The sequence below is a fragment of the Bombyx mandarina genome, chromosome 16 (genome assembly GCF_030267445.1).
Source record: "Bombyx mandarina strain Sakado chromosome 16, ASM3026744v2".
NCBI classification, from domain to species: Eukaryota; Metazoa; Arthropoda; class Insecta; order Lepidoptera; family Bombycidae; genus Bombyx; species Bombyx mandarina.
Window position 1 is genome coordinate 2,836,132 of NC_143222.1, and position 26,561 is coordinate 2,862,692.

The 26,561-nt window shown below is 38.6% G+C and overlaps 1 protein-coding gene across 5 annotated transcripts; it reads right to left on the reverse strand.

Annotated features, from left to right (window-relative positions):
- Positions 1–4,828: 4,828 nt before the first annotated feature.
- Positions 4,829–17,633, reverse strand: Or-57 (olfactory receptor 57). Of its 5 annotated transcripts, XR_016324305.1 has the most exons (11): positions 17,498–17,633; positions 16,445–16,610; positions 15,306–15,522; positions 14,554–14,664; positions 12,955–13,009; positions 11,748–11,891; positions 11,495–11,674; positions 9,816–9,920; positions 8,528–8,683; positions 6,772–6,992; positions 4,829–5,650 (listed from the first exon to the last, which is right to left on the reverse strand). XR_016324305.1 is itself a non-coding variant. In XM_089733482.1 (10 exons), exons 2-10 carry the CDS (start codon positions 16,593–16,595, stop codon positions 5,597–5,599), a joined length of 1,173 nt encoding a protein of 390 aa, XP_089589608.1. In that variant the 5' UTR covers positions 16,596–16,610; positions 17,498–17,632; the 3' UTR covers positions 4,829–5,596. The 5 variants fall into 5 exon arrangements, 1 of the variants encoding a protein (XP_089589608.1); XR_016324306.1 differs by lacking the exon at positions 14,554–14,664; XR_016324307.1 differs by lacking the exon at positions 6,772–6,992 and having other exon boundaries at positions 8,528–8,706; positions 17,498–17,632.
- Between the last annotated feature and the right edge of the window lie 8,928 nt (positions 17,634–26,561).

Here is a 26,561-nt window from a genome sequence, read left to right on the forward strand (position 1 = left end):
GTTTTCGCAGCGCACGCGATGTAAAGAATATTTTAGGTGAATTTTTTACACCTTGGGTTACATTATTGGAGTTTTAGTAAGGATCCCTAATTTTAAAAAAAATTATATAGCCTATGTCACTCGGAAATACTGTAGCTCCTAAACAGTGAAAGAATTTTTCAAATCGGTTCAGTAGTTTGAAAGCCTATTCGAAACAAACAAACAAACAAATCTTTCCTCTTTATAATATTATTAGTATTAGTATTAGTATTAGTATAGATTACTTTATTCTACCATCAATAGTTTTCGCAGGGCACGCGATGTAAAGAATATTTTAGGTGATTTTCTTACACCTTGGGTAACATTATTGGAGTTTTAGTAAGGATCCCTAATTTAAAAAAAAATATATAGCCTATGTCACTCGGAAATACTGTAGCTCCTAAACAGTGAAAGAATTTTTCAAATCGGTTCAGTAGTTTGGAAGCCTATTCGAAACAAACAAACAAACAAATCTTTCCTCTTTTTAGTATTAGTATAGATGATTTAGAATAATGTCTAAGTAAGACGATGGGTGTTTACTGAGACTTTGTGGTTTTTTGGCAGAGCCCGAGAAACTTTTCGAGTTTTTTTCTTTCCAACTTTCAAAGATGCTAAACGATTTACAACCCACCATTATTAGTTGTTAAAACCTCGCAATGTCGCAAATAAACTGAAGAGTAATAATTTACGAGATACTGTCACTGTTTCAACAGAGAAACGGAAATAATTATACATTAAATTAAAAGTAAATTAGAATAAAAAATAGTTTTAATTTACATAAATACTTAAAAACCTTATAATAAAAGAATACGACAACACTGTTGTCACAATTTTGGCGGGAACTCGAAGGTGAGTGAAAAAGTTCAATTCGGCAATCCAAGCGTCGAGGGACTCCCATATTGGAGCTTTGACGTAAGGCGAGTGTGCTAAAGTCCCGGGGCAGCCCCTTCTGGCCACGTGCAGAAATGGAATCCACAAACGAGCTGTTCGCGGAATTCCTCCGCCTGAAATACCCAGCGTTGGACGCTGAATTCTCGTCTTGAAGACAAAATACGCTACAAACTCGCCTACGGTCTCAGCCGCATCCGTCCGCCGACGACGGAATAATCATCCGACGAGTTATCGCACGATTAGCCTCATGTGTCTAGGCAAACTGTACGACCGTCTGCTCTACAAACGCCTCAGAGACTTCGTCTCATCCAGGGGCATTCTCATCGATGAACAATTCGGATTTCGTGCAAATCATTCATGCGTACAACAGGTGCACTGACTCACGGAGCACATTCTCATAGGGCTTAACCGACAAAAACCGTTCTATACGGGAGAACTCTTCTTCGACGTCGCAAAACCGTTCGACAAAGTCTGGCACAATGGTTTGATTTTCTGAAACTTTTAAACATGGGCGTGCCGGACAGTCTCGTGCTCATCATACGAGACCTCTTGTCGAACCGTTCTTTTCGATATTAAGTCGAGGGAGCCCGCTCCTCACCGCGACCGCTCACGGCTGGAGTCCTGCAGGGCTCTGTCCTCTCTCCACTCTTATTTAGTTTATTTATTAACGTCGTTCTCCAGTCGCCTTATTCGCCGACGACACGTCCGTTTACTACTCGAGTAGAAACAAGTCCCTAATCGCGAGGAAACTCTAGAGCGCAGCCGTAACACTAGTACAGTGATTCTGGAAATGGCGCATAAACATCAACGCAGCAAAAAACACAGCGGTGCTATTTCAGAGAGGAAACTCCACACGGACTTCCTCCCAGATTAGGAGGAGGAATCTCATACTCACGATCACCCCCTTTGGCCAACCCAGACCCCGGTCTGGGTTGGCTCAGGAAGATCAAGTACCTGGTTGTTACCCTCGTTGCATCTAAGACATTCCGCCCACATATAAAATCAGTCCGCGACCGTGCCGCGTTTATTCTCGGCAGACTACCCTATGATCTGTAATCGGAGTAAAATGCCCTTTGGAATTATGTGACACTTTACAAAACTTGCATAAGGCCCGTCATGACTTACGCGACTATTGTGTTGTCAGGATAGCCGTCGGAGCTCCGTGGTTCGTGGGAAACGTCGATTTACACGACGACCTGGGCCTAGAATGGATCTGAAAACACATGAAGTCACATGCCACACAAATGTTGTGACGGTCGAAGGTGCGAACGGCCGGGTGGGGAATTCGCCCTTATAAGCCGTTTCGTCAGGGCCGGATTTAAACTTAATGCCGCTCCTGGGCACCGGATAAAAATCCGCCCCAATACTGAAATTTTACTTAAACTTATAGTTTATATATTTTCTTCTTTAACTTTACTAGAAACTTTAATATAATATGTTAGGTATACTTAGTCTGGCCATAAATACTGTTACAATTAAAAATAAACAAAATATTAGATTTGAATTTGGAATCTATACTAATATTATAAAGAGGAAAGATTTGTTTGTTTGTTTGTTTCGAATAGGCTCCGAAACTACTGGACCGATTTGAAAAATTCTTTTTCCATTAGAAGCCGACATTGTCCCTGATGAACATAGGCTACTTTTTCTTAATTTTTTTTTATTTTATTTTTTTGGTTTCATGTGTGTTTTAATGTTTCCGAAGCGAAGCGAGGGCGGGTCGCTAGTATGTCATATTTATATGATTGCTCATTGAGTTTTCTCATTTTGGCGCCAATACATTGTACAATATTTTGCGGTATTAAAATGGAGTGGGGTGATAAAGAGAACCGAATCGCTGTGATTGCATTACACAAAGTAGGTATGGAGCCAAATGCAATTTTTAAAACTCTCCATACGCTTGGTATTAGTAAAATGTTTCTGTACCGGGCTATTAATAGGTGCAATGAGACCTCCTCTGTTTGTGACAGAATAAGATCTGGCCGTCCACTTAGTGTTCGTACGAAAAAGGTGATCAAGGACGAAGGGAAAGAATTCGAAGAAATCCTGTCTGAAAGCAAAAGATTTTATCTCGGGAGATGAAGATAGCACCTAGAACCATGTCGCGTATTTTAAAAGATAACTTAGGACTTGCAGCCTATAAGAGATGTACTGGTCATTTCTTAACTGATAATTTAAAAGAGAATAGGGTGGTAAAATCGAAACAACTACTGAAGCGGTACGCAAAGGGAGGTCATAGAAAAAATTTGTTTACGGATGAGAAAACTTTTGCAATCGAGCAACATTTTAACAAACAAAATGACCATGTTTATGCTCAAAGCTCTAAGGAAGCTTCCCAATTAGTCGACAGAGTGCAACGTGGGCACTATCCGACTTCAGTGATGGTTTGGTGGGGTATTAGCTATGAAGGAGTGACTGGGCCATACTTTTGTGAAAAAGGTATCAAAACATCGGCACAAGTGCATCAGATACCATTCTTGAGAAGGTAGTGTAGCCCCTTAACAACACCATTTTTAATAATCAAGAATGGTCCTTTCAGCAAGACTCGGCGCCAGGTCATAAAGCTCGGTCTACGCAGTCTTGGTTGGAAACGAACGTTTCGGACCTCATCAGAGCTGAAGACTGGCCGTCGTCTAGTCCCGATCTTAATCCGCTGGATTATGATTTATGGTCAGTTTAAGAGAGTACGGCTTGCTCTAAACGCCATGATAATTTGGAGTTCCTAAAACAATCCGTACGATTGGCAGTGAAACATTTTCCCATGGAAAGAGTGCGTGCTTCTATTGATAACTGGCCTCAACGTTTAAAGAACGGTATTGCAGCCAATGGAGACCACTTCGAATAAGCTTTTTATACTTTAAATTGATTTATATTTATGTATTAAACTAACACACTGTAAAAGTAATAAATGTTATTTGCCATAGAATTTTTTTTGTTTTCCTAAGTAACAATATTTATGGCCAGACTAAGTATATTCTACTAAGTATATTTATACACGAAACAAAAATTAAATATCTCGAATTCTGGTAAATAGAAAAATCGATTATTATTTTAAATTTCCAAGGAAATAAATTGATTAAAACATTTTGATTATTAATTTTACCAAAAGTGCCAAAGTTATAATTCACAAATAATGCATGAATTCCATGATCAGTTGGTAGGTGCCTGGTATGGGATGTTATTTGTGTGGATACTATGGCTCCCTGTCATTTAAATGGTACTTCCTCTCGCCCCGGTTCAGCTGCAGCTTCAGCAGAAATTTCAAAAAAGCGGAAGTTTCGGGTTTGGGGTCTTCTTATTCTTTTTTGCCTTTCGCGGTTGAAACGATTGGCCCTTGGGGCCCTGAAGCATAGAAATTTTCATTAGAAATCTCGAAACGCTTGAATGAGGGACACGTGATGCTAAAGTTGGCTGGTACTTTGCACAGAGAGTGAGTCATGCATGAATTGAATTTATTGAATTATCAATTAAACAGAAAATTATTAACTATAGGATTAATTTATTACATAGAGCAATCTAGATAAGAAAAAAAAACACTTTCAAAATTTTGCCACCCTAAAAAATTTTACGCCCTGGGCACTTGCCTCGACTGTCCCTAGTGTAAATTCACCACTGCGCTTCGTGGAATACTTAACACGCCTAATCCATATATCAGCCCGCTGAGTTTCTCGCCGGATTCCGATCCGGTAGTAGATGCATTCGTGAAGTAGTTGCTTTGAAGTAGTTGAGTTGTTAGGTCTTCTTCGGAGGCGCTCGGGCACCTGTTAGCTAATCCCACCCCTCCTGGCTGAGCCTTTGCTCGCCCACCTGTCTACGTCAACTTATTTGATAGTGGGTTCGCGCAGCTATTTATAATGAAACTTTGATTTATAGGCTGCCAATCACTTAAAATTCTTAGATAATTAATAAATAAAACAAGTTGAATATTCAAAATATTTATTTAGCTGAATAAAAATATAATGTTTATTAGACGAGAATTTCAAATATTTTTGCTTATTAAAATGAAAAGAATTTACACGAAAAGGCTCCTGGGCAGAATGCTATCCTGCCATCCAAAAACGAATGAAACTAATAAAGGCCACATGTCCAAATACCTACCTACCTATAAAAGTTGAGACTTAAAACTCATGTTTCAAGGTGGGTGGCGGCATTTACGTTGTAGACCTCTATGGGCTCCGGTAACCACTTAACCACCCATCGAAGCAATAAAAAAAAAAACAACTACCTACCTATTAAGTAATTTTTTAATGGAATGCAAAGCACTGCGTCTGTAACAAATATCGAATCCAACATCCCTGCAATGCATTCGTTAATAAGTTAGTCTCACCGCCCTATTAGCATGGAATCGATAATGTAAGTAGTTTATTGGGCTGACTAGCCCATTGAGGACGTAGAAGTTTAACACATAAGCTTAAAGAACCATGTATGATCAGATTAAACCACGAACCAAATAGCAGTCATTGACCTGACGTCCAGTGTGCTATGCTGTATGTCCGACCTCTAGTCTTTTGTAATTTTAAAGAACTTGAAAGAATTGCCACATAAGTTATCTCATTGATAATACTAATGTTAGGCATTAAGGTGTTAAAAAAGATTTAGGTGTAAGTAGATAGAGTTGTATACAATTATTGAAATTAGTGCTATGGTGTAGATTTCTTTTAAACTTAAGATTTTGATATGAATTATCTTATTCGCTGACTTGTTGAAGAACCGTGAAAAAGCTGTAGGATGCTTTCATTATCTGAAACGTTAAATAATTGCTAGGTTAATCCAGTTATCTAGTTTCGGAGTGCTGAAGTTAAATAGTAATAAAAAAAAAAGATGTGGTGTCGTGGGACACCAGGTAGGAACGAAGTTCCTTCGGCTAATGTAGAATCGACACAATTTGCAAAAAAAAATTCGTGCTCAATTTTATGTAGGTTTTCTTGATTTTTCTCTTAAATTTTGCTGATTAGTTTTTATTTAAGTATAGGAAAGTATTTAGGAAATTCAGTATTTTAGGAAATAATAAATTACGTAAAATAGAAAGAGAATGGATGAGAGAACGAAAAGAAAGAGGGAGAAAGAGAAAGGTATTATACACTACTCGCTTGTGTATGCGACTGTCGCGCCTGCGCACGTCTCATTTAACGGTTTTATTCCACGCACTTTTTTCCACGGATTTTTTCTTACGGTTTTACTCTCACATTTTTTTCAGTTCGGTCGCGCAGCAAAATCCCTATCCCCTCCAAGCCTGCCGTAAGGAACTTCGTTTCAATAGTAATATTTCATATTATTCAAGTTTTATTTTATTTATGTGAGCCATCCAGCCGAACAGTACATACATATTTCATGCAAACAGTTTACAAATCGATTATCTCTCTTTCTTTCACTTATTTTTCCTCAATCGCATTTAAACGACAATGTCATCTCGGACACGTGATTGTTCTAGAAAACGAGTAATTTAGATCGCATCGGTACAAAGAGTCATGGGTGATCCTTATTGTTTATCTATAATCTATATATTAATACGTGAAGCAAAAACTTTGTACCCCTTTTTACGAAAATTACGCGGACGGAGGAGTATGAAATTTTCCACACTTATATAGAATATAGAGAAGAATTGCACAATGCTAATTTTTTTTAAATAATGCATAAAAGTTACATTAAACAATAAAGAAAACACTACACACACTACATACCATGTATTTGATGCACACACGCATGCATACTATTTATTGTCAAACTTTTGTCCTTGACGTCTGTTGTCAAATTGAGAATAGATTAACTATTTGTCTTTGTTAATATTTTTTATAGTGTAGTCTTGGCGAAATTTGTGATTATAGAAGTAAAAAATACAATCAAAATAGTGTACAAACTTACAATTCCAATTAATTATAGTCGAATTTCGACTACTGCGGGACCTCTAGTTCTAAATAAATCCCACAAAATTTTCGTTCGATTTAAAGCTCATAGCTCGCTAAATCACAATGCGACAAAAAGTACGTTGATATGCCATGCGTCGCTTGATATTGAAAATACAGTTCGACCAAGCTAAGTTTGCACCTCGCATCGATTACGTCACACTGCCGCTTAGGTACGGTCTGAAAAAAGGACTCGCAGTGACTTTAAAAATGTAAACAAATGTTTGTTAGATTTTACTTTGCATTATTGTTTTTAACAATATATTATACATATGTACATTAGAATATAGCGATATCGGGTTTTTGTATTAAGACCCCCGGGTGTTCTTGCACTTTTTAAATTTGTATCCCAATTGCTCAGTAATAATTTTCCTTTATGTTTCTTTTTCAGAATTATATTTCTCCGTTCACTGTGTATCACCTTTCCTTTCATTTTGTCGCCCACAACAATCCTCTCGAAGTAAAAAATGAAGGTTAAGCATTCAGTAACAACAGTTCAACAAAAACTTAACAAAAATAGTCCAATAATATAACTAAACTTTAACAAAAAATCTAACAAGAACAGTTAAAAAATTTAAAATACAACGTATAGGGAGACGAAAAATCGTATGACGCGTGTCGGCGATAAACATACTAACCGTACTGACGCGACAGGGCGATCGCGGGAAGGTGAGCGGGGAAGCGGGCGGACCGCTGCATTGCAGCGAGGTGCAAACTTAGCTTGGTCGAGTTGTACTTATATTCAGAGTGTAGCGGCTTGATATACATAAGGGAGTTTCTTGTGGTAATAAAACTCCAGCACTTGATATTATTCTTATAATATTTAAATTGAGAGATGTACAGCGAGCTTGAAGAGCAGGTAGTGAATGATTGGATGATAGCGAAATACAATATGTTACTATACTGCGATGCTTAGCGCCTTAGCAGGCTAGCATCTTTGACATTGCTATAAAAGAATTCACTGGCATCAGGCACTGGCCTGAGCACAGAGTGCTCTAAAAAAGGTATTCCGACTCGAAAACTATAGATATTCTTCTATTAGATAGAGTAATTGATTCGATGAAAAACAAAGGTTCCCAAATAAGTAGAAAGAACATAACATGGTAACGCTAACTATTATTCTGCCAACCCTTGGAATATGTTTTACGTAAGGTACCGTATGATTCGTGCTTAAAAAAATACACATCTCAAATGATGCGATTATCTTATTGATTAGATGAGGTTTGAGGTGCCCACGGTCTACCGGGTGCTAAGTGGTTACCGGAGCCCGTAACAATTAACCAAGTGAATGCCACCACTCACCTTCGGGCATGAGTTCTAAGTCTCGGTTTTTACAGTACAACCCCTTCTAACCCCCAGTGCCTCACTCTTCTAACCGAAAAGTATTAATTCTTCACGGCAGAAATAAGCAGGGTGGTACCGTATTTATTGTTTAAAATAAGCTTATTGTAGTCTATCTCATTATGACGCGTTTAGTTTAATAAACAGTCTAACGGACTTTTGTTGTATAAATTCAGGCGATGTCATCGAACGGTTGAAATAAATAATAAATTAATTTTTGTGTGAAACTACTATTTATAACTTAGATACTTTTATATCCACGTTCCGGCTTGATATGCCCATTGTTGCATTAAATTTATTAAATTTTTGTTTAAGGATTTTTCGGACATACTTTCGTTGTGTTCTATAGACTATGTATTAGAGATCAAACTAACCGCCATATATTCGGTTATGTCCAATGTCACGAATCCACCTGCCGTGAGTGTGGCGGGTCTCTGCGCTCGCGTCATGATTATTAACAGTGTCTTTTTCAAGGGTCGAGTGAGAGTGTACCATGGACATTCATATGCGGCGTCTGCAATTTCTTCACTCTGCTCATGAAAAGAATGGTAGCCTGCAATGTAATCACAGCGCCACCACTCATTGATAGCGGTCCAGCAGCTTAGGAGCAGTTCACTGACCGACACACGTAAAGACGAATTACTTAATATAAAGGCGAAATGCTAAGAGTGTTTCTGCTCGCTCATATCGCTAGATTAATCGGATCCGGGAAAAGTCGCGTGGCCTAACACTCCGACTTTAGTGCTAAGCAGGCGTACATTAATTACGTGAGGTATTTTTGAGAATTTTTCGCGACAACCATTCGTGAAATGCACCTTTTCAATGTCCGAACATACTTGATAACTTGATGGGTGGACGAGCTCACAGTCCACCTGGTGCTGAGTGGTTACTGCAGCCCATAGACATCTGCGACGTAAATGCGCCACCCACCTTGATATATAAGTTCTAAGGTCTCAAGTATAGTTACAACGGCTGCTTCACCCTTCAAACCAAAACGCATTACTGCTTCACGGCAGAAATAGGCAGGGCGGTGGAACCTACCCGCGCGGACTCACAAGAGGTCCTACCACCAGTAATTACGCAAATTATAATTTTGCGGGTTTCATTTTTATTACACGGTGAAGGAATAACATATTCCTTCACCGTGGAAGTCAATTGTGAACATTTGTTGAGTACGTATTTCATTAGAAAAATTGGTACCCGCCTGGGATTCGAATATCGGTGCATCGCTCAACATGAATGCAGCGGACGTCTTAACCCTTAGGTCACAACGACTTCAACTGGTTTTAAACAACTACAAAAACACGAAATTAGGGAAACAGTGACAACCAAAGCCTATTGAATAGCCTATCGTTCTGGGTAGTAGCGCGGCAGGGAACGGTAGACGGCAGGCAGTAAAGTTAAGTCCCACAGCAGCACGAAGCAACTGCTCCCGAAATATAAGGCATACCATCACCCTCGTATACAATATGTCCTTCTTCGAACATGTTTTAAAGTGGTTAAGCTATTGGCAGTAACTTGCTTTTAGCCCCTGGCATTGTTGATGTCCATGAACTACAACTAGACCACTCGCTATCAAGTGGACCGGGTACTGCTCCTCCGATCATCTAGTGCAATATCGACATCAGAGGCACAAACTATCCGAAATGTCCAAATACGTACAGATTCACGAAGGAATTCCCCTTGATAACAAAATAAGAAGACTTCCAATGATGTTCCGAATAGATATCCAGCCATTGTCAGCATTTGCATAGTAGTTGATTTTTTCTGGAACAAACAGTGAAATAACTTTAACAGGATATTAAGAAAAATAGGTAAATATATTAAATTTTAATAAGCCCATTTGTAACATTTGTATTTTTGATTCCATTTGTAACAAATCGTATTTAAAAAAATAGTAAAAAGTTGCTTAAATAAAATCTAAGTTTTCTATATAATATTATATTTAGTCATATAATTTTGTAATATGGATCTGAATGAAAAAGGCTATATTATTATTATTATTATTATTATATATAAACCCCCCTTAACAGTTCATTATGTCCTTTGAATGATTCTTATCAGTGTATTAACTAAAAAACACAGCTCAATTTGAAAAGGGTCTTCAATGTTGGTAATAAATGATTATTGTAAAATCAAATTCAAGTTTCAATTAGAAAGGTAAGCTTTGCAAGAATGTAACTAATACCATGGTCAAAGCTATATTTGACTTTATAGAAGTCACTGCTCATTCGCAAGATGAATGTACCTGATGACCGAAGTCATCGACTTTCTACAAACGATTTAATGTACTTAGATGACGGTATCCATCGGAGCTGGCTTCCATGGCGTTTTTAAAATGATGATGTCAGCGTTACTGACGCCTTTCTTATTATCATTATCATTGCCTTCAATAGTTTATTATAATTGATGCGACGAAAACCAGCAGTGTATGGACGAGTTCCTTTATTTGTCAGAAAAAAATTGGGTAGAAATAAATGGCTGGCACGGCTTGTTTTGTTACCACTGTCCTCGCTTCGTTGGCTTTGGCTGGTGGTGGTGGCAGAAGGGGGCGTGTTAATACGTGGATCGGCGGCAGGGCCTTAGAACTTATATTTCAAGGTGGGTGGCGCATTTACGTTGTGGATGTCTATGGGCTCCAGTAACCACTTAACACCAGGTGGGCTGTGAGTTCGTCCACGCATCTAAGTAATAAAAAAAATGGATAAAAAAGTCAGGACAACAACAAACGAAAAAAAACTTCTATTTTTTAGTGTTTTTTTTTGTCTAATTATGAAGACTCTTAATATTTTAGTTTAGTTAGTTTTAATTAATTTTAGTTTTAATTAATCATACACACCTATATAATTTTCTTGATATGTTGAGCACTGCTCGAGGTAAATTAAACAAGATATTTAGATTATATTATATAAAAAAAAACACCTATTTAAAAATCAAGAATGCAACACTGTCGGGCCTTATAATCTATAGATGGGCGACGGTAATGATGATTACTCAAGCAGTGAGATGAGTGGAATCGGCAAGCTCGAAGATTGGGATTATAAATTAATATTAAAAAATTCCTAACCTTTTTTTACTGACTGTACCTATTTTTTTCGATTTGACAGCTATGACGTCACAATATGGCGCAGTTCCACCCACATTCTGATTTGAAACGCATTATAAATTTGTAATAAATTCAGTTTCATTCCTGATGTTTGAGTCAAACCCGACAAATACAATAAGTCCTTATTATTATATACCCACTTTGGTCTCTGTCTTACATTACATTTGTTTATGAGCAAAAAGATACGCCATTTAATAAGCAAATAAAAAAAGGAAAAGAATAGACCATAACATACCACAGCCAGTTGATATGCCGTAGTACAGATGACTACTATGGACACCATGAGTTGTACCAACAGAGCTCCGGATAAGTAATGCTTGATAGCCTCTGCTGCGTCCAAAGCGCGCTTATGCTGCGAAATTATATTACGAAGCCTTTCTGTAATGACCTTTTCTTCGTCTGATGTGATCAGATTCTACAAGAGCAGTACAGATCAATTTAAAATATATCCGTATTTCTGACCTATTAAAGAAATCACAGATCCTTACCCTCTTGTTCATCGGTATCTCCAAACAAAGATTTCGCAATGACAAAGCCACTAGCTTTAGTCTACATCTGCAGACAGCCACTAACGATATGATGATGATGTCAACATTGAAGTCAAAAGACCCCGTAAATATCACTACTATACACTGAACAAAGAAAATATAATGAGTAAAGTGTATCATTTTGGCTTTGTTCCATTTTTTAGATTTGGATATTTTGAAATTGGGTTTAGAATGATCAGATGGCGCAGTAGTTAGCGCATCTGATTGCCGGGTTAATGGTTCTGGATACGACTCCCACTTCAGGCAAACTTTGATAAGCGAACAGGTTTTTATGCTGTGCTTGAGCGTTTAAAACTGTTACGCCGGTAAGAGTAACGCCATCTGTCATCAAACGACGCAGCGACGAAAATCAAAAGAACTAGTAATATCGAGAACGCTCGAGAAGTGTAACGCCATCTATTATCATATTATAGCAAAAAAACTCGAAGCGAAACAGTGAGCGGAACACCTAAAATGAAGCGGAAGAAGTGAATTGCGATTTGTAAAGAGTGCCTAAAGTGTTTTAAGTGTTAAATAGAGTTTTAATTTGTACTTCGGTGAAAGTTTTATCTATCCCTAGCCCCAGCGCGTGACAATACCAACAAAATGAGATTATTTCTTGTATAGTCGTTAATAGCAAACACTTGAGGGTAGATTTCTTATAAATTCTAACAGAATAGTTACTTGCCACCAATATTGTGTATTAAATTATAATAGCAAAATAGATGAAATGTATTTTTTATTAAAAAGCTATCATTATTTATGAACGCAAAACGATAGAATATTGTGAGGCGTGTCAACTCCGGTGACCATATTATAGCACCGTGTTAGCCTTAAGCTGGTCCCTTATCTACCCTATACAGTGGTTCCGTAGTTAGCGCTCCTGAGTATTGTTCCGAGGGTCGTGGGTTCGATTCCCACAGGGCAAAAATTATGTGATTAACAGGTATGTTAGCTTTGTGTCTGAGTGCTTGTTATCCGTATATGAATATATTTAAATGCATATAAGTATGTTTGTCAGGCTCTGGTATCAATGACACAGTGAATCCTAAATTGGAGCCGGGTGCCCGTATGTGTGAGTTGTTCAAAATTATTATTCAAAATAATGTTATTATTTAAGGCAATTAAATCCAAAAATTCACAGGACAGGTTACAGGATACTGCTTACCTGATGTACAAATGCAAATTCACGCCCCGGTGATTTCAATTCATTGAATGGGTACCTTAAATATTAGAAATACGTCATGATAATTATTATTTATTTAAAGTATATATATATATTCGTCCGCTTCGCTGCGCATTTAAAATTTACATTATTATTTATTGTCATTATTATTAGGGAGTCCAACACTCATATACATATTAGCCTATCCACTTAGTACATGTATTTTCAACATGGATACCAAATTTGAAGTCAATCGTATGCAAGATTCAGTAGTTATAACGGAACATCCGTAAAAACCACTGTAGACCACTTTGTAGTCGTCGTGGCCGAAAGGATAAGACGGCCGGTGCATTCGTGTGTAGCGATGCACCGGTGTTCGAATCCCGCAGGCGGGTACCAATTTTTCTAATGAAATACGTACTCATCAAATGTTCACGATTGACTTCCACGGTGAAGGAATAAAACATCGTGTAACAACCCCGCAAAATTATAATTTGCGTAATCACTGGTGGTAGGACCTCTTGGGAGTCCGCACGGGTAGGTACCACCATCCCGCCTATTTCCGTCGTGAAGCAGTAATGCGTTTCGGTTCGAAGGGTGGGATAGCCGTCGTAACTAACTATACTGAGACCTTAGAACTTATATCTCGAAGTGGGTGGCATGTTTACGTTGTAGATGTCTATGGGCTCCAGTAACCACTTAACACCAGGTGGGCTGTGAGCTCGTTCACCCATCTAAGCAATAAAAAAAAAAGATTTTATATTAGTATAGATATACATACACATAAGGTCGCTGAAAGAAATTATGGTTGGAAGTGGTAAAGGCGGATATTGAGGAGAATATTATCACCCAGACGGATGCCGAAGACTGGGCCAAGTGGAGGAGCTTAAGGTGAAAAGAGGATCCTGGCACTAGACCGGGAAACGCTAAGAAGACTACGAGTATATGTGAAGTATAACATGATGCACGTGATTTATCCATTATTTGCCACATCTTTCATATCATCATCAGCCTGTATTTCTCCACTGCTTGACGTAGGCCTCTCCCATAGTCCGTCACGATGAACAAATCCTCTCCCATAGTCCGCCACAATGAACGATCCTCTGCCTTCCGCATCCAATCTTTGCCAGCATATCGCCGCAAGTCATCGGTCCAACGGGCAAGAGGATGCCCAACGCTGCGCTTACCGGTATCATATCAGATCAGGTTTATAACAGACGGTGTGAACGGGTCGTTGTAGAAATATATAGTATGTCCAACTCGAACCCGTTTATATTAAGTCCTACGTTGAAGCGGCTAAGCGAAGCGTTGAAAGTCTCAGTTACGGACCAGACAGTTCTTCCAACTGGAATAGGTAGGTACCAATTTTGCTATGGAAATAAGTACTTAGGCGCAAGCTCAGATCTTTGGACGAGAGCGAACAGGGCACAAAGAACTTGGGAGTGATAAGTTAGATAGGGAAAGCCATGAATAAATCGGATTGGAAGAAATTGCTGGACCAGGCTAAGGCCCAGCTGCAACTTAGTGCTGCAGATAATTACGATGATGATGATGATATGTCACGAATGTAAACATTTTACTGTATTAAAAAACATTACTCACTTAGATCGGATGAAAAATGTGCTAGTATTCTCGCCCATGAACCAACATATGATCGTAAATGCAACGAAAAAACCGTAATACTTTAAAAACAGGGTCGTATTCTTGTCAATGCTGTAAGAAAATCTTTGTAATCAATTTGTTAACATCAATATTAAAAAGTTGTATCTGTTTGTGAATTCGTTCTGTGTTATTTTCGTCTTTTTCTTTTTCTTTTTTTTTATTGCTTAGATGGATGGACGAGCTCACAGCCCACCTGGTGCTAAGTGTTTACTGGAGCCCATAGACATCTACAACGTAAATGCGCCACCCCCCTTTCTCCAGCTTTCACTTTTTTACTCCCGGTTTCCCGCACCAAGGAGGCGCGTGTAAGTAAAAGGGCGGGTGGGCGTATGTGAGACTATTAAATTCACTCACTAAATGAGCATCTGAGCCCCGCCTGGATAGAGCCCGAGAGAGAAGCGTATCCCATTACTCGGATGTTCGGAGGATTTCTCCTTTCGCGGCGTGGGATATATCTTCTTGGGGTATTAAGTGTTCACAACTGGCTATTTTTCATTATTTCCTGGGGATCTACTGATGCCTTAATGGAATACCCTACAAGGGCATAGTACTGTCACCAGACCGTCTATCAAGCATAGTGACTATTAGCATAACCCTCCATAACGGATCGATAATGGGCATAACGGACAAAGCACCCGTTACACCATACCATAAGTGAAAGTAGAACTAATTCATAGAACTAAAGTATATACCTGGCTATAATCCTTTGGCCTTCCACTTTCTTTTCAGAATTCAGTATTGCATCAGCTTCGTTTGTGACTTCCATAATTTTCTTAGACTTCAACATTAGCGTTAATACTTTTGCGCTCACAGCTAATTGCATAAAGAGAATCAAAGATGTCTCCGTCATGAAATCTATGTTACCCCATATAACAACAAGGTCCGCGATTTGTACATAAGCTGTGAAAACTATTAAGGAAAACGTAGTTACTCATGTTATCTATGAAAATTACGTGGTAGTTTTTAAAAAAAATCGAAGGTAGACAAGCATCTTCCCTCCTCCGTGAACATCAGCAATGGTAGAGGTGTTCAAATCTCAGGCGGGTACCAATTTTTCTAATGAAATACGTACTTAACAAATGTTCACGATTGACTTCCACGGTGAAGGAATAACATCGTATAATAAAAATGAAACCCGCAAAATTATAATTTGCGTAATTACTGGTGGTAGGACCTCTTGTGAGTCCGCGCGGGTGGATACCACCACCCTGCCTATTTCTGCCGTGAAGCAGTAATACGTTTCAGTTTGAAGGGTGGGGCAGCCGTTGTAATTATACTTGAGACCTCAGAACTTATATCTCAAGTTGGGTGGCGCATTTACGTTGTGGATGTCTATGGGCTCCAGTAACCACTTAAGACCAGGTGGGCTGTGAGCTCGTCCACCCATCTAAGCAATAGATAAAAAAAAAGCTCGATAATAAGAATTTTATGATTTCGCTTTGGCATACGGCTTCCTCCATTTGGTAGAACAGCTCACACCTGACCCAAAATTGAGTGACACGATCTCCGCTTTATTTTACCATCATCATTTGACCCCAGAGGCTCCATTGGGAACGGTCGATCGCCTGATCCGTTCTACTGCCCATACTACTGCCCATACCCATGCTACTCGCTCGCACCCCCACTGCCTCTCGGAGGATTTGACTGTGCCTCTGATATAGCTGTTGATGGACATCAGTTGATGATGATGGTCATCAGCGCGACGGTGATCACCTGTGAGCGACTTAGGAGACTCCTTGTTCTTGGGTTAATTACACAGTTGTACTTGACCGTATTCACGATTGATCTCGTAGCTCATCATTTTATATTGTCATTGTAATATATTACGCACCAAATAAATACAGGAAAACCAGCCCGCCATACACTTTCATGATAATTCTTTGAGTCTTCGTGTAGTCATCTCGCAGTATCAGTCCAGCCCATGATAAAGTATTTAAAGTTAATGTTAAGCCAAAGATTCTGTTTTTAATTAAAGATGGCATCTTGACAAAAATGATCTGAAACACAAAAATTAAAAATATGTATATCCATAAGGGTGTGATTTAAAGAGTACATTGAGTGATAAAAGCAATGTTTTTTCTCATCATTGTTATCCTAGGTGGACTATCTTTCCGTTCACCTCTTACAACCAGCAATATATTGGCAGTGACACCAGCGAATGGCTTGTATTCAGGGTCTTTTGTTATCTCTCAGCTTTTACATTGCGGTTTCGCGAAATCAAAACTCACTACTAATGCTTACTGATTGTAGGACGTCTTGTGAGTTACTGGTGATAGGATGTCTTGTAAGTCCGCACGGGTAGGTACCACCACCCTGCCTGTTTCTGCCGTGAAACAGTAATGCGTTTCGGGTTTGAAGGGCGGAGCAGTCGTTGTTCCGTAAAAACGGAGACCTTAGGACTTAGATTTCGAAGTGGGTGGCGGCATTTACGTTGTAGATGTCTATGTGCTCCAGTAACCACTTAACACCAGGTGGGCCGTGAGCTCGTCCATTCATTAGAACAATAAAGAAAATGACAGGACTTCATATTAGTAATTAAAACAGTATTTTCCACTTATACCAAAATAAATATTTTAAAATTAATTTCGTGTTCACGACCATATCGACGCTTGAGGCAAATGTGACTAAGCGACAATGCGTGAACTTTACAGTAGACTAATAATAATTTAATGTTGAAATACCTGAAGAAAATTCTATTTTAACGAATCTAGCTGTAGGATTGAAATGATTTTAATAGACCTAGAAATATATATTTTTTGCGCATCGAATATGGTTATTGCCTATCATTTATGTACAAAGCAGTTATTGTCGCTTAGTCACGTTTGCCTTTCAAGCGTCGATATGAATAACATGGTACGATTTTTAACAAAAGCAGTAATTTTACCGAATCGAGCAGTAGGTGAGTATAACACGACAGAACTTGAAATGTAAACTGAAAGCTGGCTTGAGCCGATAATTCGTTTGCAACTATTTATTAGACGTCAAAGGTTACAAGCGCAGTGTGGGAAAGTAACCTATGCTTATGAAAATCCAGATACGGATTGACAGAAACAAAACTAACATTAAACCTTCATTCATTACGTCGTTTAGTTACGTTTTTTTTTAAACTTTTTTTTGTCCTTGTAGGTAAACGAACATACAAGCCTCTTGATGGTCAACATCAACATTTTCACATCAAAACAGTGTCTGCTAAATATTTAATATGGTAGAATAACAAACAGTTTCATCTTGCTAATCTCTACCTATATATATAAAAATGAATTGCTGTTCGTTAGTCTCGTTAAAACTCGAGAACGTCTGGACCGATGTGGCTGATTTTGGTCTTGAATTATTTGTGGAAGTCCAGAGAAGGTTTAAAAGGTACATAAATATGAAAATGCTCGGAATTACGGAAATCGGAGGCACTACAAACTCTGCCGGGTCAGCTAGTCGTGTATAAAAATCAAACCCGCAAAATTATAATTTGCGTAATTACTGGTGGTAGGACCTCTTGTGAGTCCGCGCAGGTAGGTACGACCACCCTGCCTATTTCTGCCGCAAAGCAGTAATGCGTTTCGGTTTGAAGGGTGGGGCAGCCGTTGTAACTATACTTGAGACCTTAGAACTTATATCTCAAGGTGGGTGGCGCATTTACGTTGTAGATGTCTATGAGCTCCAGTAACTACTAGGTGGGCTGTGAGCTCGTCCATCTATCTAAGCAATAAATATAAAAAAAATCACACATAACATAATATAAATATAATTTAATGAACTTCGTATGAAGGTATTATTGAAATACCTAGTTCGGCTCTGAGTTAGAAATGCAACTTAATGGTAAAATAAATATTCTATAATTAATTCAGATCATAAGTCAACTAGTTATTTAATTATTCTGAGAATTAATCCAGATGTCATATTTTAGCTAATTACATTGTGTGAATGCGATCCATGTCTATGTTGATGCATTCAAACGATGTCTCAATACATTGTATGAGTACTTTTTTTGTTTAATACATATTATTATACACCAAATTACCTGGCAGCGTACTTTATCTGAAACCAGCATTTTTTTATTTCCGTACCTACGCATCGTGGCGTTCAAGACCTAGTATGAAACTAGCTAACTAGACGGTACGGGTCTTATTAGATCCCGTAATACTTAAGAAACTTTTTCCCTTTCCTTGTCACGCAATCAGTCGCGTGGACTATAACAGATAAAATGTAGAACGAGATATTGTTTTGGTTCAATAAGATTTTAAAAGTTTTTTTTGATGAATCTAAAAGAAACAGGATTTTTTATTAACTATAACCAATTATTAATTGAATTCAAACGAGGCTTGTGGAGAGTGCTTACCGGTAGGCAGCGGCTTTACTCTGCCCCTGGCATTGCTGAAGTCCATGGGCGACGGTAACCACTCACCATCAGGTCTGTCCGCACAGGTAGGTACCACCACCCCGCCAATTTCTGCCGTGAAGCAGTAATGCGATTCGGTTTGAAGGGTGGGGCAGCCGTTGTAACTATACTGAGACCTTAGAACTTATATCTCAAGGTGGGTGGCGCATTTACGCTGTAGATGTTTATGGGCTCCAGTAACCACTTAACACCAGGTGGGCTGTGAGCTCGTCCATACATCTGAGCAATAAAAAAAAAAGAGCGCCTGGTGAAGATGTTTTTTTTGCAGTAATTACATTTGTTTGGCAATAAGCAATAAAAAATAAATAACAATAATTGTATTTTATTTTCATTGTAATAGATCTTATGTGTGAAAACCCTGGCGTAACGCCGACATACACCTCTTACCGCACTCAATACCGTGACGTGGTCCAATCCTACATACATAACTAGTCTGGCCACAAATACTGTTACATAAAAACTTTTCCTTTTTTCAACTTTTTCGTTATTTTGAATTTGGAACACGTATATCATTCTAAGGTAGATGGGAAAAGACCTCGGGGGCGCAGCCCAATACGTTGGTCCGACCAGATCCGCACCGCTCTTGATTCCACGTTTCACAACGCCCTCCACACCGCCAGAGACAAGAATGGATGGAGAAAAATCGTGCGTGCGAAGGTGATACAAAAGGGTGGTCACGACCCTCAGCAATGAGGAATACGACGCAAGGAGGAGGATATCATTCTAAAAACTTCTTTCGATTTGGCGCCACTTCACATGTTTTTTCGTGTTCATTATCAAATTAAAATATGAAATGGGGTGTTAAAGAAAATAGGATTGCAGTGATCGCCTTCCACAAAATGGTATGGAGCCGTCGATCATATTCCAGACACTTCGAAAGCTTGGCCGTATGTTCGTATATCGTACTATCAAAGATACAACAACAATTCCTCTGTCGAAGACCAGAAAAGATCGGGGCAACCGCTACAAAGGCCGTGAATGCTGTCAAAGCCAGAATTCGTCGAAACCCCATTAAGAAGCAAAAAATCTTATCGCGAGAAATGATGATTCCCGCTAGGAATCGTATTGCGTAGTTGCGTATTATAACCAAGACCTGAAGCTCGGTGCTTATCGTCGATATACAGGATATGCCCTAAATCAATCATTACAATTAAAGAGAGTGGATCGATCAAAACGCCTTTTGTCGCGATACGCTGGTGAAAGGGACAAAAATATCCTCTTTACCGATCAAAAAATTTTCAAGATTGACGAACAATACAATAAGCAAAATGATAAATTGCACGCTCAAAGTTCTAAAGAAACTGCTCAAGTGGTCGGAAAGGTACAACGTGGTCATCATCCTGCGTCAGTGATGATTTGGTGGGGCGTGTCTTATCAAGGAGTTACAAAACTACATTTTTGTGAAAAGGGAACTACAGCCAAAGTGTATCAAGATAGTCTTGGGTCATGTTGTGAAATCTCTCAGCAATACACTTTTTAAAATATACTGTACTTTCCAACAGGACTCTGCACCTGGTCACAGGGCACGAACTACCCGAGCCTGGCTTGAAACCAACGTTCCGGACTTTATGAGCTGAAGACTGGCCTCATCTATCCCAGACCTCAAACCTTTAAACTTCAAATTATGGTTAGTTTTAGAGGACATAGCCGGTTCTAAACGACACGGCGACATAGTCTCTTAAAAAATCTTTGGAACAAGCAGCGGCGAAATTTCGCTTGGAAACAGTGCGTAAATCTATAGGGTTCGTGGCCAAACAGATTTAATGCCTGTATAAAAGCCAAAAGTGACCATTTCGAATAGATTTTTTTGTAATTTTTGCTCAGATTTTACTAAATAATTAATATTACATTACTTCATTCAAAAAAAATCATTTTCGTTTGTAACAGAACTTATGGCTGGAGATAGTACTCGTATATTTTGGCGCTTTTATATCAAACTAGAGGTCCCGCAGTAGTCGAAATTCGACTATAATTATTTGGAATTGTAAGTTTGTACACTGTTATGATTGTATTTTATACTTCTATAATCACAAATTTCGCCAAGACTACACTATAAAAAATATTAACAAAGACAATATTTAATCTATTCTCAATTTGACAACAGACGTCAAGAACAAAAGTTTGACAATAAACAGTATGCATGCGTGTGTGCGTCAAATACATGGTATGTAGTGTGTGTAATGTTTTCTTTATTGATTTAATGTATCTTTCATGCATTATTTAAAAAAAATATTAACATTGTGCACTTTTTCTCTATATTCTCTATAAGTGTAGAAAATTTCATACTCCTCCGTCCGCGCAATTTTCGTAAAAAGGGATACAAAGTTTTTGCTTCACGTATTAATATATAGATGTTGGTGGGTGCATGAACGAAATGAACAGGCACATGACTGTCACGAAGTCGACGATGGACGGGCTGAGAAAATTATGGAGAAATAGAAACCTAACTAGGACCACAAAGATCAGGCTCCTTAGAACACTAATATTCTCAATATTTCTATACGTTGCTGAGACGTTAGAAGTGCGAGAAATCTAATAGAAGAGAATAGACGCTCTGGAGATGGGGTGCTGGAGAAGAATGCTTGGAGTTTCGTGAACCGAGCAACGGCTGCCCCACCCTTCAAACCGAAACGCATTACTGCTTCACGGCTGAAATAGGCGGGCCCTAGTCGCACAAGAGGTCCTACCAACACCAAATATTCGTATTAATAATTCGTATAAACATCTCGATACTTCAAGAAGTCGGCCTCAAGCAGCGTTCGCTACCGAGCATCGGAGCCGCGGCAGCGACCGGTCTTCTCCTATGACCGCTACGAGGAGGGCGCGCTGTTCATCGAATTATGTATTGGTGCAATGCGCCAAAGTATTTTTTTTTATATATTTTTTTTAGATGGGTGGACGAGCTCACAGCCCACCTGGTGTTAAGTGGTTACTGGAGCCCATAGACATCTAGGACGTAAATGCGTCACCCACCTTGAGATATAAGTTCTAAAGTCTCAGTATAAATACAACGGCTGCCCCACCTTTCAAACCGAAACGCATTACTGCTTCACGGCAGATATAGACAGGGTGGTGGTACCTACCCGTGCGGACTTACAAGAGGTCCTACCACCAGTAATTACGCGAGTTATAATTTTGCGGGTTTGATTTTTATTGCACGATGTTATTCCTTCACCGTGGAAGTCAGTCGTAAACGTTTTTGTTAAATACGTATTTCATTGGAAAGCTTGGTACACCGAAGAATCGCTACATACGAATGCACCGGGCGTCTTCTTATCCTTTAGGCCACGACGACTTTAGAAGCTGTTCAGCTGTGTCATCCTCGTCGCGGTCGACGAGGGATCAGGTGACCCTGTCTTATTTACAATTTTTTTTAAGTTCTTGTAAATGAATGAATGAATGATCTATTTTATTTCAGACAACAATAAGTCCATATGTGTACATAGTATCATTGAAATATACTTAACATTAACAAAACCAATCAAATAAAAAATATACACTTATTAAAAGTAGCTATCAGTGGAATACATTTCAAATATTCCATTCCGCTGATACCTACTTCGAACCAACCATTATTATTACTAATATTATTTAGTCCGCAAGTGAACCATGGTACAATGGTTCAAGTACCGACAGTCATAACGGTCTGTTAATGCCTTCAGGATGCTGTTAGGGCTGACCCGGACCCGGCCAATCAGGGATGTGCATCTTTTCCGCATGGTCGTAAAGAAACAGTCGACTCGTGCCTCGGCGAACATTCCCGACGCGCTACAGAACCGAGGCAGCCCCAACAACACCCTGAACTAAAGTTCGAGTTTTCCACTTGCGTCCCTTTTCTACAAATAGTGCGATTTAGGTACTTATTTTAACGTACATAGGCTTACCATTCCCTAAAAATAAATGCACAATTGATAAAGAACTAAGTAATAAAACAAATTGAACATTCAAAGTCTTTATTCTGCTGAATTATATTATTAAATAATAAAACTGAATTATATTATTAATAAAGGAGAATTTCAAATAAAAATTATTATATCATAAACTTAATTGAACTTTAATATAAATTAACTCTCTTGAGCTCAGCCACAAGGGGTGGTAACAAATTCCCAAGGATAACAATAATAACAATAACTATCCGAAGATGAGTCAGTAGACCAGGGGCAGCTGCCTCACGAGTGAATCTACCACCGGATCGAAATCGCGACCCGCTGAGAAGATCCGGCAAGAAACTCAGCGGGCTGACTTTTGTCAAACTAACTAACAACTAGATACCTAGTCAGGTCATAAATTCTGTCACATGTTTAATGTAAAATAATTGAAACAAGTTTATTCATTATGTAACCATTCATATACCAAAATGAACTTAACAAAACATAGATTCTTATGACACTAAAGTTTATTCAAAATGACCTCCGGAATTTTGAATACAGGCCTTCAATCTGCGCGGCCAGTCGTCTATCGCAGCATGAACGAGGTCCATGTCAATATCGGCGGCTGCCTTAATCAAGGATGTCTTGAGTGACTCCAAATTGGGATGAGGCTTTGAGCACGCCTTTTCCTCCAAGTGTTGCCATATCTTGTAATCTAACGGATTCAAATCTGGACTGGAGGAGGGCCAGTCTTCGTGCCGGATGAAGTCGATTTCACGCGCCGCCAGCCAGTCTCGTGTGCTCTTCGCTCTATGAGCTGGCGCCGAATCTTGTTGGAATACCCAGTGCCTGTTATTGAACATGGTATGAGAAACAGGTTCCACAAGGTTCGTCAGGACTGTATTTTGATACACAACTGCATTCGTTTTTACACCTTTCTCACAAAAACGTACCTCTGTTAAGCCCCAATAAGAAACTCCCAACCATACCATGAGCGAGGATGGAAAATGACCTCGTTGGACACGCGGAATACGGTTGTTCGCTTCTTCACTACTGTGTGCGTACATCTTATCATTTTGTTTGTTGTAGCTCTCTTCTACGATAAAAATTTTTTCATCCGAAAAAAGAATTTCCCGAAATTTTTCCCGCGTACCGCTTCAACAAAGCGCGGCATCTCTTCAGTCTCAGGTCCATTAGACGAGCATTCAAACGATGTCCTGTTTTTATTCGATATGCCCAAAGCCCTAAGTCTTCATTTAACACCCTTTTCACCATGGTTCTGCTTAACCCCATCTGAAGGGCCAACAGTTTCTGCTTACGTTTGGGATTTCCTTGAATTCGCGCCTTCACAGCTTTTATCACTGCTGGAGTCCTAACAGACCGAGGGCGACCACTTCTTGACCTGTCATCTACACTAGAGTCTTCATTGTATCATTTGATGGTACGATAAACGAATCTTTTGGTTATATTAAAAATTTTCAGTATGTTGAAAATTTGAATTGGCGCGTAACGGCAACGATGCAACGCAATAACTGCAACACGGTCTTCTTTAACCGTCCACTCCACATTTAAAAATGAGTAAAATTCTAAAAGTATACCTTTTTTATTTTCATGAACAATTCGAAATTCGAATTCCATAAACTTTTTTGTGGCCAGCATTCTAAAAGAAAAGTTTTTACTGTGTGACAATACTTATGACCTGACTAGTTATTTATATATTGTTATAATTTAAGTTTAATAAAATTAATTTAATAGAATTAAAAAAAAAAAAAATTATAATTTTTTTAAAACGACAGATTGCCACTCATGGTGCTGTCTACAACCCAAGCCACTAGATTCTTATTGCTTCAGAACGAAAAACCTTCGCATGAAACGGGTCCTGTCAGGAATTCCTAATTTCTGTACAAGGTCCTTAACGTAGCTGGATCAACGAACGATTAACATGTTGGTCAAAACTTTTCGCTATCAAACCGTGCACCAACAACTATCAGAACAACGATGGCTTAAATAGCACGACCCGTGACGATGATCGCGTGAGACATGTCTAAGTATTTTATATATTTTCTGCCTTCACGCGCGTAATAAAACAAGTATTATAAATTGTGTACATTAAGGGATTCGACGCAGTGACATCCACGTGACATCGCTGTGACTGCAAAGTGGCTGGCTTGCATCACAAGCGGGAACCGACGCGGCCGCTGCCGAACCTTGAATAATGAAGCCGTCGAGTCACAAAGGTGAAATCTTTACTAATTCAACCAGCCACAACTGATCGTTGCTGCAAGCAAATCATCTAGTTATTCCTTTTAAGCGCTATGTATATCTTGGAAGACGTTTTTAATTTACATCTGTTGACTGTCTTAACCATTTTTATTTATTTATTTATTTTATTGCTTAGATGGTTGGAAGAGCTCTTTTTTTTTTTTATAGCCTAGGTGTGTGGACGAGCTCACAGCCCACCTGGTATTAAGTGGCTACTAGAGCCCATAGACATCTACAACGTAAATGCGCCACCCACCTTGAGATATAAGTTCTAAAGGTCTCAAGTATAGTTACAACGGCTGCCCCGCCCTTCAAACCAAAACGCATTACTGCTTCACGGCAGAAATAGGCGGGGTGGTGGTACCTACCCATGCGGACTCACAAGAGGTCCTACCCACCAGTAATTTGTTGCGACTAAGCCGGTGTTCGAATCCCGTAAGCCGGTATCGATTTTTCTGAGCCAGTAATGTGCTTAACATGTCTCTACTTGTACTCTGGTGATCCTTTCGTAGCGTAGTGTAATAAAAATATTAAATAACTTTGTTTATTTTCGAGAGTATTTCGTTTTTAATTAAAATGTTATGCAGAGGCTCAGGGCACGGACAGTGCCTTTGATTAGAAAACGTAAATAAATAAGCAAAACAGAAATTGTCAAAACGTATATTTTTTTAAAGTATAATATTTTTAAGCACATCATAAAATCGTGTAAGTCTATTTTGCAAAATATAATTGCAATCTACAGAAAGTTTGATTTATTTAAGGAAACTTAAAATTAAGGTGATTTACTGGCACTAATCTAGGGTTCCGTCTTCATGCTCCATCTCCTTGCAAAATTGAGAATTACATTGGTTCTTATTTATTTATATCGACGCTTGAAAGGCAAACGTGACTAAGCGACAATAATTGCTTTGTATATACATAAATGATAGGCAATAACCATATTCGATGCGCAAAAAAAAAATATTTCTAGGTCTATTAAAATCATTTCAATCCTACAGCTAGATTCGTTAAAATAATTTTTTTTTCAGGTATTTCAACTTTGAATTAGTCTACCGTAAAGTTCACGCATTGTCGCTTAGTCACGTTTGCCTTTCACGCGTCGATATGCAAACAAGTTTTTTAATGTTACTTTAAAAATGTTTTAGATGCATTTTCTTTAAATACTCATAAATTTCACCGTGTTTATTATAAAAAAAAATACTTTATTGAACTTTGTTAAAATAGGGCACATACCATAAGACAAAAAATATCGGGAATGGATGATTTGGTTGTGGTTCCAAACTCAATTTTTTGTTATTGTTAGATTGGCACAACTGTTTGCTATTTCGGCACCGAGTTTGATTTGCATTTGTTTCTTAGATTAAATACAGTACTCTTTTTTTACTTTATTTAAATCCATAGATAATAAATACACTTAATATTTA